This window comes from Sardina pilchardus, chromosome 10 (assembly GCF_963854185.1).
Source record: "Sardina pilchardus chromosome 10, fSarPil1.1, whole genome shotgun sequence".
NCBI classification, from domain to species: domain Eukaryota; kingdom Metazoa; phylum Chordata; class Actinopteri; order Clupeiformes; family Clupeidae; genus Sardina; species Sardina pilchardus.
In genome coordinates this window covers 12969493-12981765 of record NC_085003.1, presented here as the reverse complement: position 1 = coordinate 12981765, position 12273 = coordinate 12969493, and the positions used below count along the sequence as shown (strand labels likewise).

At 40.1% G+C, this 12273-nt stretch overlaps 1 protein-coding gene across 1 annotated transcript; it reads left to right on the top strand.

The window, feature by feature from the left end:
* The first annotated feature begins 832 nt into the window (after positions 1-832).
* slc28a1 (solute carrier family 28 member 1) lies at positions 833-12266 on the top strand. The gene is made up of 18 exons (XM_062546616.1): positions 833-853; positions 1048-1124; positions 1305-1387; positions 2160-2251; positions 2384-2573; positions 3213-3354; positions 3607-3720; positions 3920-3994; positions 4097-4177; positions 4281-4361; positions 5903-6028; positions 6997-7127; positions 7454-7622; positions 8159-8317; positions 10438-10519; positions 10629-10727; positions 11344-11449; positions 11728-12266. Exons 1-18 carry the CDS (start codon positions 850-852, stop codon positions 11834-11836), a joined length of 1920 nt encoding a protein of 639 aa, XP_062402600.1. The 5' UTR covers positions 833-849; the 3' UTR covers positions 11837-12266.
* The last annotated feature ends 7 nt before the right edge of the window (positions 12267-12273 follow it).

The following is a 12273-nucleotide window of genomic DNA, read 5'->3' as shown; positions in this document are numbered from 1 at the left end:
AATGATCACTAAAAGGCTAAATTAAAATTTTCTGAAGGTTTAAAAGACATCAGTGTCAGCATTTTATTGACCTGCACAAGAGGTCCATAAATCACATCTTGTTTTGTTTGGCATTTGACTCGTCAGATATTCAGTCAAAGACAAGTTGACTGATTTGATTATAGTTTAAGATTAGATTACTGTAAATTACAGTTACTTTGCAATTATTTTGTCTTTTGCAAGTCTTTTGTCTTTTCTTCATAAAACAGCTCACCTGTTTTCTCAACAAGTTATGAGAAAAGAGGAACAATAAAAAATATAGAAAAGGGTATTATGAGTTCTGAAGTTGAGCTTGGGCTGAGTACATGAGAAGGGCTATTTCTTAGGAGTTCAAATGAAGAAATACAAGAAACAACATGGCCAGAATCTCATTAAATTGGGCTCAGTTATGTCTAGGAGAACTAGAATAGACTATGGAGAGATCTTATTTAGAATTTTCCTTTGGTATCGGTTATTCTGAACAACAACAACAAAAAAACCCAACAAAAACAAAAAGCATAAGTTACACATACACTGATGAACAAATTTGGTTATGGGTATGGTTATGGTTATGGGATTTGGCTTTTGTTCAAAGCGGCTGACGTACACCCTTCTGAAGAACCTGTCCATATCCCTTATCTTGGACCTCCAAAGTCATAAATCAGATGAATTTGGAGAGTGCTATTGTTCTGAATCAGAGTTGCACGGAGTGACTGAGCACAGATTCACAACCACGTGGTTAATTACTGATAAGATCTGAGAAAGGAGTATATTTTCCTGTTCCTGTTGCAAACACATGGCATTTGTCTCTCAGTCAAAAGAGGACACACAATGAGTAAGCCATTAGCCTGCTCTCTCCAAGTAAAGCTTGGAAAGGTGTTATTTGCACCTGTTCTTCCTCTTGCTCCCTATTACATTTGCTGTCTGCCCCTTACCTGGCTGTTATTCTTTGTGCATGGAGGAATTATTTTCACCCGTAGGTGCTTTGAAGATGTATCCATGTATGTAATTTTCTTCATTCTTCCCCAGCGGAGACACGTGCTATCCAGCTGAACGGTGTTTACCCCAATGGACACGGTGTGGACAATAAAGCATTTGAATCAGAGGTAAGTTTCAGCGCTGGCGGGTATCAGATTTTTGATACCTGAATCTGGAGTGAAACTGTGGGAATCCGTGCGAGAGAGAGCACTGGGCTCTGCTCTGAGTCAGCTGAAAAAAAGTGATTTGCTTCTTTTGTTCCTGGTTATTTAACCTCAATTTGACAAGTGAATAATTCAATGGTCTAGGAGGAGAGCAGTGACAGTCACAGCAGGGCTTCCACGGATGAAAATGATAAGGGATCGACCAGAGTATCAAAATCATTGTTCAGGTATGTGCTCCAATGGTGCAATATTTTACAGCTGACATAGCACAGAATGCCAATTTGAGGAATAACTGACTGTGGTCACATATTTATTTCTCTGAATGTATGCGCATAACATTATGAATGCATACCCATTACCCTCCTTATGTTGCCTGCATCATAGGCTCTGTAGCTTGTGTCTTTGGTCTTCTCATTCCTTTGTAAGAGTCATGGTCCAAGCCCTGTGTAATCTGTGAAAGGCCACTCTACTGCAAGAATCCTCGCTTCTGACGTATCTGAAACTCACTGATTTCAATATATCTGGATGAATGGTATCCCTGTAATTGGTGTGAGAGTGACTTTCTGACCATGAGACCATGATGAATTTGTTTTTGCAATATCCTGAGAGTACCTCATATTTGTAATTAGTCATTAGTTTTGTCATTTGTCATTCGAAATGTTTTTCATCGTATTGCATCAACCTGTTGTATCTCAACTTTGTGTTTAGGAAGTTTGAGGTTTAAGGGTTTCATGACTGCTGATATTTACTAGTTGAAATGTTTTTCGTAATAGTTGTCAACAAGCCATTACTGGTACAGTGCTGGTGCTAACATTACAGCTATTGGCAGTGGGTCCGTTTGTATTGTACTTTAGTGCAGTTGTTTACAACTTACATGATACTGTGGAACAGGTCTCCTTTTCGGTGAAGTCAATTAGTTGATGAACCCCGTAGGGAAGATTGATAAAAATGAGTCCTGTTGTATAAATGATACCTCACACTTATTTTTGTGTTTTTCAGTAAGGTGTTTGAACCCATTAATGTAGCTGAAAGATACTGCAAGGATCATTCCAGAGTCATCAAGTACATTGTATTGGGTTTACTTGGAGCAGGTATGGCTTTTACATTATAGATTCCTCCCAATCACAGCTTATCTTGACGAGAAAATATTTAAACTTATATGTGGAAATACTGTTTTACAACATGGATTCCTAAATAATTGTTTTTCTCTGATTTTTCCACAGGTTATGTTGCATATTTCATCGCAGCATGTGTGATTAACTTTAATAGGGCAATTGCCCTTGTAGTTCTCACCAGTTTGGCAGTGGTCTCTGCAGTCTACGATCTTGTAAAAAAGTACAAGGGAGAGGACATTAAGCGATGCTTCAAGCCCGCACACAGGTTTTTCAAGAGCAATCTGAGGTGGATAAAATGGTCAGTGAAATATGTTTTGGATCTTTTTAGTTATTTACAATCACATCAGAAATAGTAATGAAAAGAATTGTTATGCACTTGTAATATATTACATTACTATTATAGACCCCTTCAATGGTTGTGATCATCCAGAGTCTATGTGGGTGCAAGTGCAGCATGGGTTCAGAAAAATGGCGCAGCTAATAGACCGTCATGTTGAGCTGTCTATGCGCTGTCAATGTTACCCAAGCGCTACGAACCGCACCTTAGAAAAATTAGTCTTATCTAACGCCGATTGTCTGCCTGATCCTGAGTTGATAACAGAATGGGTAGACGATGTTAGCAAGTGGCCTGAGATTCATTGACCTGACATACACAGCTATCACACAATATGGCAATTCATACACACACACGCACGCACACACACACACACACACAAACACACACACACACACACACACACACACACATTCAATGGGATGGAAAGCCTTCTGACGCCGACATGCATACACCTTTTCTGCAAAGGGGTCTATTATGTGCCATATATGTTTCCTTTCTCACAGGAGGTAGTGTTTTATACTAAACTTGCTTGAATTTCAAATGAAGTGTTCCTCTCATGCTTTACATGAAGTGAAGAGACTTTCACTCTGAATTCTGCAGGATCTTCATACTGGTTGTGCTTGGACTGCTGGTGGCTTGGCTCGCAGTAGACACCAGCCAGCGGCCAGAACAGCTCATATCGTTTGCGGGCATCTGTGTGTTCATCCTGGTCTTGTTCCTCTTCTCAGCCCACCGATCGGCGGTAAGGGTGGTGTTGTTTACGGTCAGAAGGGTGCTGGCATGTCTTTTCCTCTACAAAGGCACACACCCCTGTTTCTGCAGTTTACCACATGTTCTTATCTGTGAACACATTGTGTAGACTTTGGATTTCCTGTGGACTTTACCACAAACCTTGAAAATGCATAATGTGTTCACATGTTTTTATGAGCCACATTCACCCACATTCATACATATTTTAAACCAGACGTATATGTTTTTCTTCTGCAAAATATAGGTGTCATGGCGACCTGTATTTTGGGGCCTTGGTTTGCAGTTTGCAATTGGCCTGTTTGTGATAAGGACAGAACCAGGTCTCACTACATTCAAATGGCTTGGAGATCAAGTTCAGGTAATTTCATTGCTGAAGACAGACCTAAATTGAACACAGTTTTTAAGTTTAATCTTGCTATGGTAAAAGTTTACATGAATATGCTATCCTAAAATAACAGTGACACTTCAATCATAATTACAACAATGATCATTGTGACAGTTGTGGTTGTCACTGAAATAACATTGTATACAATGAATTAAATTCTGTCTCATTTCAGATATTTTTGGACTACACAAAAGCTGGGACAGAATTTGTGTTTGGAACAGAGATCACACAACTATTTGCCTTCCAGGTTAGTCAACACTTGTAATCATTGGCTGGCTGTGTGTGCTGGCTGTTTACAACTGTCCTCTCTAGTTTGATATTTCCTCATGCCATATGTGTGACTCTGCAGGCATTGCCCATTGTGATATTCTTCAGCAGTATCATGTCTGTCCTCTACTACCTTGGAATCATGCAGTGGCTCATTTTGAAGGTAAAGACCCCTGTCTGTTCACAGACTGCTGTAGAGCGTAAGTGACGATTGAATGGAATGTGTAATGACTAGGAGCTATGCAACTGCTCTCTCCCTCTCTCAGATATCCTGGGTCATGCAAGTTACAATGGGCACGACAGCAACAGAGACGTTGAGTGTTGCAGGCAACATCTTTGTCGGCCAGGTGAGGTGAAAGCACACGTTTAAACAAAAATCAAAAGAAAATTAAACTGAATAAACAACTAATTAAACAAAAACAAAAGTTTTGGCAACACTGGCAAAACATTTCCTCTCGATTTGATAAATTCCTTTCCTTACAAAACAGCTAACTTCTGACACCCGTTGCAATGTCTTGCGATAAGCTTTGGCAGCCCATCTATTATAGGATGAATAAAGTATCTATCTATCTACAGTGGGTATAGTAAGTATTCACACCCATGCTAAAGTTGACTAAAAAGAGGAATATAAAATCATCTTTTGAGAATTGATTGTAATGCCTTAATTCAAAAAATGAGTAAAAATCAAACCGCTAAGGACACTAATTTTCTTTGTGACTGAAGAATGTATCGTAAATAGATAAATGTTCTTCCTTAAATACAGGTTGCATAAGTAATTGACCCCTATGTTAAATTCCCATAGGAGCAGGAGGATTTTTTATATGTTTTTATTTTTAAAGGCCAGCTATTTCATGGATCCAGGATATTATGCATCCTGATCAAGACCCCTTGGCCTTTGAAATTAAAATAGCCCCACATCATCACATACCCTTCACCATAGCTAGAGAGTGGCATGGTGCTTTTTCCAGTTAGCCTATTAGCCTGTTTGATGCTCATTGAGCTCAATGCAAATCAAACAGGCTAATAGGCTAACTGGAAAAAGCACCATGCCAATCTCTAGCTATGGTGAAGGGTATGTGATGATGTGGGGCTATTTTAATTTCAAAGGCCAAGGGAACTTTATCAGGATGCATAATATCCTGGATCCATAAAATAGCTGGCCTTTAAAAATAAAAACATATAAAAAATCCTCCTGCTCCTATGGGAATTTAACATAGGGTTCAATTACTTATGCAACCTGTATTTAAGGAAGAACATTTATCTATTTACGATACATTCTTCAGTCACAAAGAAAATTAGTGTCCTTAGCGGTTTGATTTTTACTCATTTTTTGAATTAAGGCATTACAATCAATTTTCAAAAGATGATTTTATATTCCTCTTTTTAGTCAACTTTAGCATGGGTGTGAATACTTACTATACCCACTGTATCTATCTGAGACTTAAAACAGGATGGATGCTTTGTTCTCCCCATGAAACAATAACATGCTTAAGGAACCACCACATGGCCTGATTCAGGAGGCGATCTGGAGTTGATGTGGTGCCTGCTCCATCACAACCAAACATGTTATAGAGTTACTTAAAACCTATAAAGGAATCAATATTAAAGTCAACTGAATAAACTCGAGGGCACTACGTACACTCTCAAAACGAATGTGTTGGAAACAACACAAACTGTGTTGTCCCTATCTGGACACAGAGATCTGCAAAAAAACAACCCAAACTGTGTTATTTTCAACACATACTGTGTAACAAATAATAGAAGCAATGTGTTGGAAATAACTCAAACTATGTTGTCCCTTATCTGGACACAGAGATGTGTTGTTTTCAACATATTCATTTTAAGAGCCGCTGTACTTACTGATGAAACTGATGATACTCTGTGGCAGACGGAAGCTCCTCTCCTAATCCGGCCATACTTGAGTGACATGACCCAGTCAGAGATCCACGCAGTCATGACAGGAGGCTTTGCCACCATTGCTGGAAGTGTCATGGGAGCATTCATCAATTTTGGGGTAAGACTTAGTATTTGAACAAAGGTGAAGTCATTATTTTCAAACTTTTTCCCCTTTTTCTTTTTCTTTTTCTGGCCAACTGGCTTTTTCTGGCCAACTGTTCTTAGTTGGCCAGAATCGCCTCATGCTGATTACAATAATAACACCAATGAAAGTCTCTTTTGATCTGCTAGAGCTGTGGACTGACCTCTATTATGGAATTGGATACGGCTCATAAATGAGATCAAATATTAGATATGGCTCATCGTCTGAGTGTTTATCATTGACTGGTTATGATGTAAGTCAGCAGTTAGGCTTGTGATATCTCATCTGTGGTCTCCACCCAACAGATCGATGCCGGCCACCTAATATCAGCCTCTGTTATGGCTGCCCCCTGTGCTCTGGCCATTTCCAAGCTTTCCTACCCTGAGACGGAAGAGAGCAAATTTAAGAACAGTACATAATACCAATAAAAGTCTCTTTTGATCTGCTAGAGTTGTGTAGCCTGGCTCCGCCTGACTACACCTCCGCTCAATTTCATTTACTGTATCTTCACACTCCGTCTGGTATAGCTTGATTCAGCTTTGTTTACTCCGGCAACTGCGTCTCCGCCCAATCAGCGAACAGAGGGCGTTACCAAGAGCGATTCCATTTAAGTTTCAAGCCTATCGTTATCGTTGTGTCCCCCATGGTTATCATACGTCATTACCAAACGTTAGTGATTGAACTCCAGTGAATTCGAACTTCAGACAAGTGTCCACAAACCAGGAGATAAACGTTTGCCAATGCATCTAGGCCAGACTCTACGAGAAGAAGAGAGTCTGGTCTCCAGGCTAAGAGTTGTGGCCTCTATTGTCAAAATGGATGTGGCTCATACATGAGATCAGATATTAGATATGGCTCATCTTCTGAGTGTTTATCATTGACTGGTTATGATGTAAGTCAGCAGTTAGGCTTGTGATATCTCATCTGTGGTCTCCACCCAACAGATTGATGCCGGCCACCTAATATCAGCTTCTGTTATGGCTGCCCCCTGTGCTCTGGCCATTTCCAAGCTTTCCTACCCTGAGACGGAAGAGAGCAAATTTAAGGACAGTAAAAATGTGAAAGTGGATGGAGGGTAAGTTAACAATGCCCTTCCATAGTTGAGGCAGGAAATGTTTGTCTTCTGAATTATTGTAAGGTTCTTGTAGCTGATGTATGATGTAAGATGTATTCATGGGTTTCATCAGGTCCCTTTCCACAGTAAATCAAGCGGCTAGATTATGAATGCAGACAGACTGGTGCTTAATTAATACACCTGTGGAAAGGTATCTGATGAAACAGATGAATGCTGTATTTCTCCTGCCGTGCTGGTCAGGAAGATTACCATAATTTACCGCCATTTCCCCTGTGTTGTTATGACAATCCTTGTGGTTATTCTGAACTTCACTTTTTTTTTGAAAGGGGGGAGCAAAATATTTTGGAGGCCGCCAGTGGAGGTGCTTCAGCTTCCATCGGACTGGTGGCTAACATAGCCGCTAACCTGATAGCTTTCCTGGCAATCCTTGCATTTGTTAACGCAGCTTTGGATTGGTTGGGGGGCTTGGTGGATTATCCAGGACTCACATTTCAGGTTTGTGGGTCACGCATACCTCTTGAATACATTATAGATGCCCTGCCCTAGTTAGCAGGTATACGATTTTCAGGGCACCAGATGGGGTTCAGGATGTCATGTTCAACTTCTAGAATCACTTGGAAAATATATCTTAATGAATCAAATTGTTTGAGCTGGGAACTGCATTTGGATCCGAGTATTTTACATATACAAATGTGCAACATACTGTACCTTTTGCTGACTGAGGTAATGGACTGTCAGGTTGAAAAACTATGTTGCCTTTAAGTTCTTGGTTGACATTATTGTGCTCTGTCATGCTTCAGTCCTCCTGTCTTACGTCAGATGTAGCCTGCAAATGCAGATGTATGATTCTGTGGCTGTATGCTCCCTTCCTTGCCATTTCATTTGGATTTACCAACTATGGTAGTGATCTGAACTGATGTCTATTCAACTGTTATGCTGATTCAAATGTGTTAATACCAGGTACAGTACATAAAGAAGGGGCAAGTGTCTTACTGTACCTGCATTCAGCATCTCTTTCATGCTCCCCACAGTTAATCTGTTCCTACGTCTTCATGCCTGTGGCCTTCATGATGGGTATACCTATAGAAGAGGCCTACGAGGTGGCTGAGCTCATTGGTACCAAGCTCTTCCTCAACGAATTCATTGCTTATCAGAAACTGTCTGAGCTGAAGGCCAACAAACTCATCTCTGTGAGTAACCACCATTTTTTGCTATCCTTCGGAACTGGTCTCATGTTCGAAAAGATCTCTTCAGTTTCTGTATGGATGGATTGGAGGTTTTTTTTTGAAGAGCTGTGCCATCAGCTCTCTGAAATGATTGATAGCTTCTGGCAGTATTTCATACGTTTTTATCCAGCATTTACACTACTTGTATCATTGTTTAAGGGGGTTCTTCGATTGCTTAGAGGGGTTCACCTGTACTACCCCACTACTGAACTTAAAGGGACACTTCACCGATTAGCATTAAGCTTTGTACCTTTAGAAAACCAGTCATGTTTTTGAATGGTCATGCATCATTCCCTCAGTTTGCCTTGAGATGGGAGAAATACAGATTTCAATGAGGCCCATGAATAGGACTTCCTGCTTTCAATGATTTTTACATCATTGAAAGCAGGAAGTCCAACATTGAAATGCGTATTTCTCCCATCTCAAGGCAAACTGAGGGAATGATACACAACCATTCAAAAACATGACTGGTTTTCTAAAGATACAAAGCTTAATGCTAATCGGTGAAGTGTCCCTTTAATGGTGTTTTCTTTGAGCCCTGGTCCCAAGGTTTGAGAAAAAACACGTTAACAAAGAAATTAATTTATTCCTACTGTATTTGGTACCTTCTAACTTGTACCGAACACCCCCCCCCCCCCCCCCCCCCAACAAAAAAAAAACACCCAACCAAACAACAAACGAACAAAAGAAATGAGGCATTTTGAGATGTAGTCACCCATTGCCTACATAAAGCGGTCAATATTAACTGTTAGGTGAAACTATATACAGTTCTAGAAATATACGGTAGTCTAGAGATAATTCTGCACTAATAATCATGCATTATATACAGTAGCCTATTAAATACCATGATGTGTAACTCTCCCACACCCTAAAGACAGGATGTGTCACCAGAATCTGTCATCCCAACGTGGCCATGGCCTCCACATAATAGAATTCATCATCCTCACTCTCTTCACTCTCATTGTTCCCTTCTGTCCTCTCAAGAATATCAACAAGCTCAACTATTATTACACTTATTATTATTAACTAGCATGATGTCAGCATCAGTCCATTTAGGTACCATCACTCCATTTTCGTCAAGCATCCAACCATGCCTTTGCTCTGGATCTGGCATGTCGGGTTTAGCCATATGAGCTCAGTTTCGATGAGCCAAAGGCCCATTTTGGGCCAATTGGTGCCAACTTCAGGACAAGTTAGGAAGTACCAAATACAGTGGGAGTGAGTTTATTTCTTGTTAACATGTTTTTTCTCAAGTTGGGAGCAGGGTTACAAGTATATACCATTAAGTTCAGTAGTGGAATGGTACAGGTTGACCCCTACTAGCCCATGGTCTAGTGACTAGTCCCATTGAATACACATACGACAATACAAATCTTTTGTGTTGATACCCAACTTGCTCAATATTGACCGCTTTATACATAAGCAATGACCAATTTCACCTCTCATATGCCTTAAAATGTTTTTCGGTATTTTCCACCACTGGGCACTGACAGAAAGTGGTCCACCAGATTTATTAGGAATTAGTTCATTTATTGTTAACATCATTTTTTCTGGGACCAGGGCTACAAGAAAATACCAATTAAGTCTAGTACTGTGTGTGTGGGTGTGTAGGGTTGGGGTGGATGGGGGCGATGTGGGCACCTCTTAACCCATAGACTATGGGTGCCTCTCATTAAGTCTTTTATACATCCTCCCTTCCTTCCTCGGTTCTCGTCCTCACTGATCTACATAAAGAATGATGGGGTGGCAACAATGGAATAGTCTATCCAATGTTAGTTATGGATCAGTGGGAACGAGCATGGAGGACCGAGGATCGAGGAGAGATGTTGAGAGGCACCCTATCTGTGTTTTGTGGTAAAATGTTACATATCAAAACTATGATACAACATATTTTGCAAATTAATAGATTATAATTTGCCACAGAAAGACTCTCTTGTCAAGATTCAGGAAGAGTGTTGGACATTGAAAGAATAGTGGGTCTTCGATTCTTATTGTAACTAATCACAATTTTGCCATGTCTTGAGTTTTCTTCGTTTTGCATCATGCCAAACAGTCTATGTTGTGATCATTCCATGTCGTTACAGGTCAGGTCCGAAACGATTTGCACCTACGCATTATGTGGCTTTGCCAACTTCAGTTCACTTGGGATTGTCATCGGGGGCTTGTGTGAGTATCACTGTAGAATTTTGGCATTTTGGCTCCTACACTCCAATATCGGTGTAGCGTAAGCTATGTAATGATAAAGGATTGACTGAGTTATCGTGTTTCACTGCAGCCTCCATCTGTCCTTCAAGAAAGGGTGACATTTCCAAGCTTGTGATGAGAGCTCTACTAACTGGTACCTGTGTGTCTCTCATCAATGCATGTGTTGCAGGTAAGAATTGCTCCATGTGCTTGTATGTAACTGGTAGTCTTTCAGATTAAGGGTCTGGCCACGAATAATGTAATGGCCCAACTCGAGGGGCGGCACACCGTGCGCAATTGGATAACACTACGACCAATATTTACTGACTTTAAACGTTGCAGCGCTGTTGTCATCAGTTTAGCTCACCTCTGGCCCGCCTATATCAGACACACCAATGTGATTGGTTTCCCCTGATGCCTGGGGTAAAAATAATAAGCATCATTGCTCATTGCTAGAGTATCTTGCAGACACAATTCAAATTGTGCAAGATTTGCGAGAACTCTGGATTTCCAGGGTAGTATGTAACTGTTATAAGACCAAAAGCTGTTTGTGACTGTTTGACTCACGACACATGGCTCTGATTGAACCGAAAGTTATTAGTGTGCACCAACACTGATGAGATTGCCATACTCACCTGCACCATAAGTTACTTAAGGCTACATGGTTCATCTTAGAGAATCTTGAAAATGCACAAGATTTGACAGCTCAGCCCTAAACTCCTACTGTAAATCCGGAAGGCTGTAAAAGTGCGTTTACACTTGACTAACAACTAACAACATTGATTGTGCGCCGTTATCTTATCCAGGACTCCTCTTTGTACCTCCTCTGGACTGTGTTGAGTATTTTAAGACCTCTGTTTTTGAGAGCACTGACCCCAACATCCAAAACTGCTGTTCTGAGCTTTTCGATAGGTGAGTTTACCTCTTTATCCACCTTTGACTGAAAAAATGGTATGGGGCCTATATACAAGGTCTGGCAATGTTTACCCTTTCACCTCTAAAGTTACCTACCCTTTGTCTCGTAATGGCCTGCATTGCATATTTGTATTGTAAGAATTTTTGACTTGTGAATGATGAACTGATGGGAAGCACTTTAAATTTCGTTGTACTTGTGACAATGACAATAAAGACCTATTCTATTCTATTCTGTTCTTTTCTTTTTCTATTCTATTCCATTCTGTTCTATACAGTGCGGTGATCAACGGGACCGTGTCATTCGAGGGTATCTGGAGTCAGGTGACAAACGCAACCATCTACTTTAACAAATGCTGTAGTCTCTACAATGGGACCATGTGCTAGTAAACTGTTCAAAGGTGTTTTTCATGGACCCAAGAAGAGGATGGGTCCCAGAGTGTACCATTTTTATACGTGTTGCAGGAATGTGTTTATGATGCAGAGAGGCATGTGACATCCAGATACAGTGCACATGTTCAGTCCTCTGATACTGTGCACATACTATTCCCATGCCAATTTATTTATTCAAAAATATTTTTCTTTTTTTTTTCAACTGTAAATTAGTGAATAGAATTGCACAATCTAAGTTTCTAACTAGTAGTGAAGATCTTTTTTTATCCATTATTAAATGTGAAATATGCCTTTGTACATATGACTTTTTAAGAATTGTAAAAATCATTATTATTTACCTTTATGATATCAATAAAAATGTACATGCCATTTTCTAAATGATATTAATTTGTTCAAGGCATAACATTGCATACATTTATGGCAGAATGGAC

Bases quoted from the DNA above. Each gene is read 5' to 3' on its own strand.
- slc28a1 (XM_062546616.1), top strand. The intron at 4,178-4,280 runs GTAAAGACCCCT...TCCCTCTCTCAG, and splicing joins TGCAGTGGCTCATTTTGAAG to ATATCCTGGGTCATGCAAGT. The intron at 11,450-11,727 runs GTGAGTTTACCT...TGTTCTATACAG, and splicing joins TGTTCTGAGCTTTTCGATAG to TGCGGTGATCAACGGGACCG.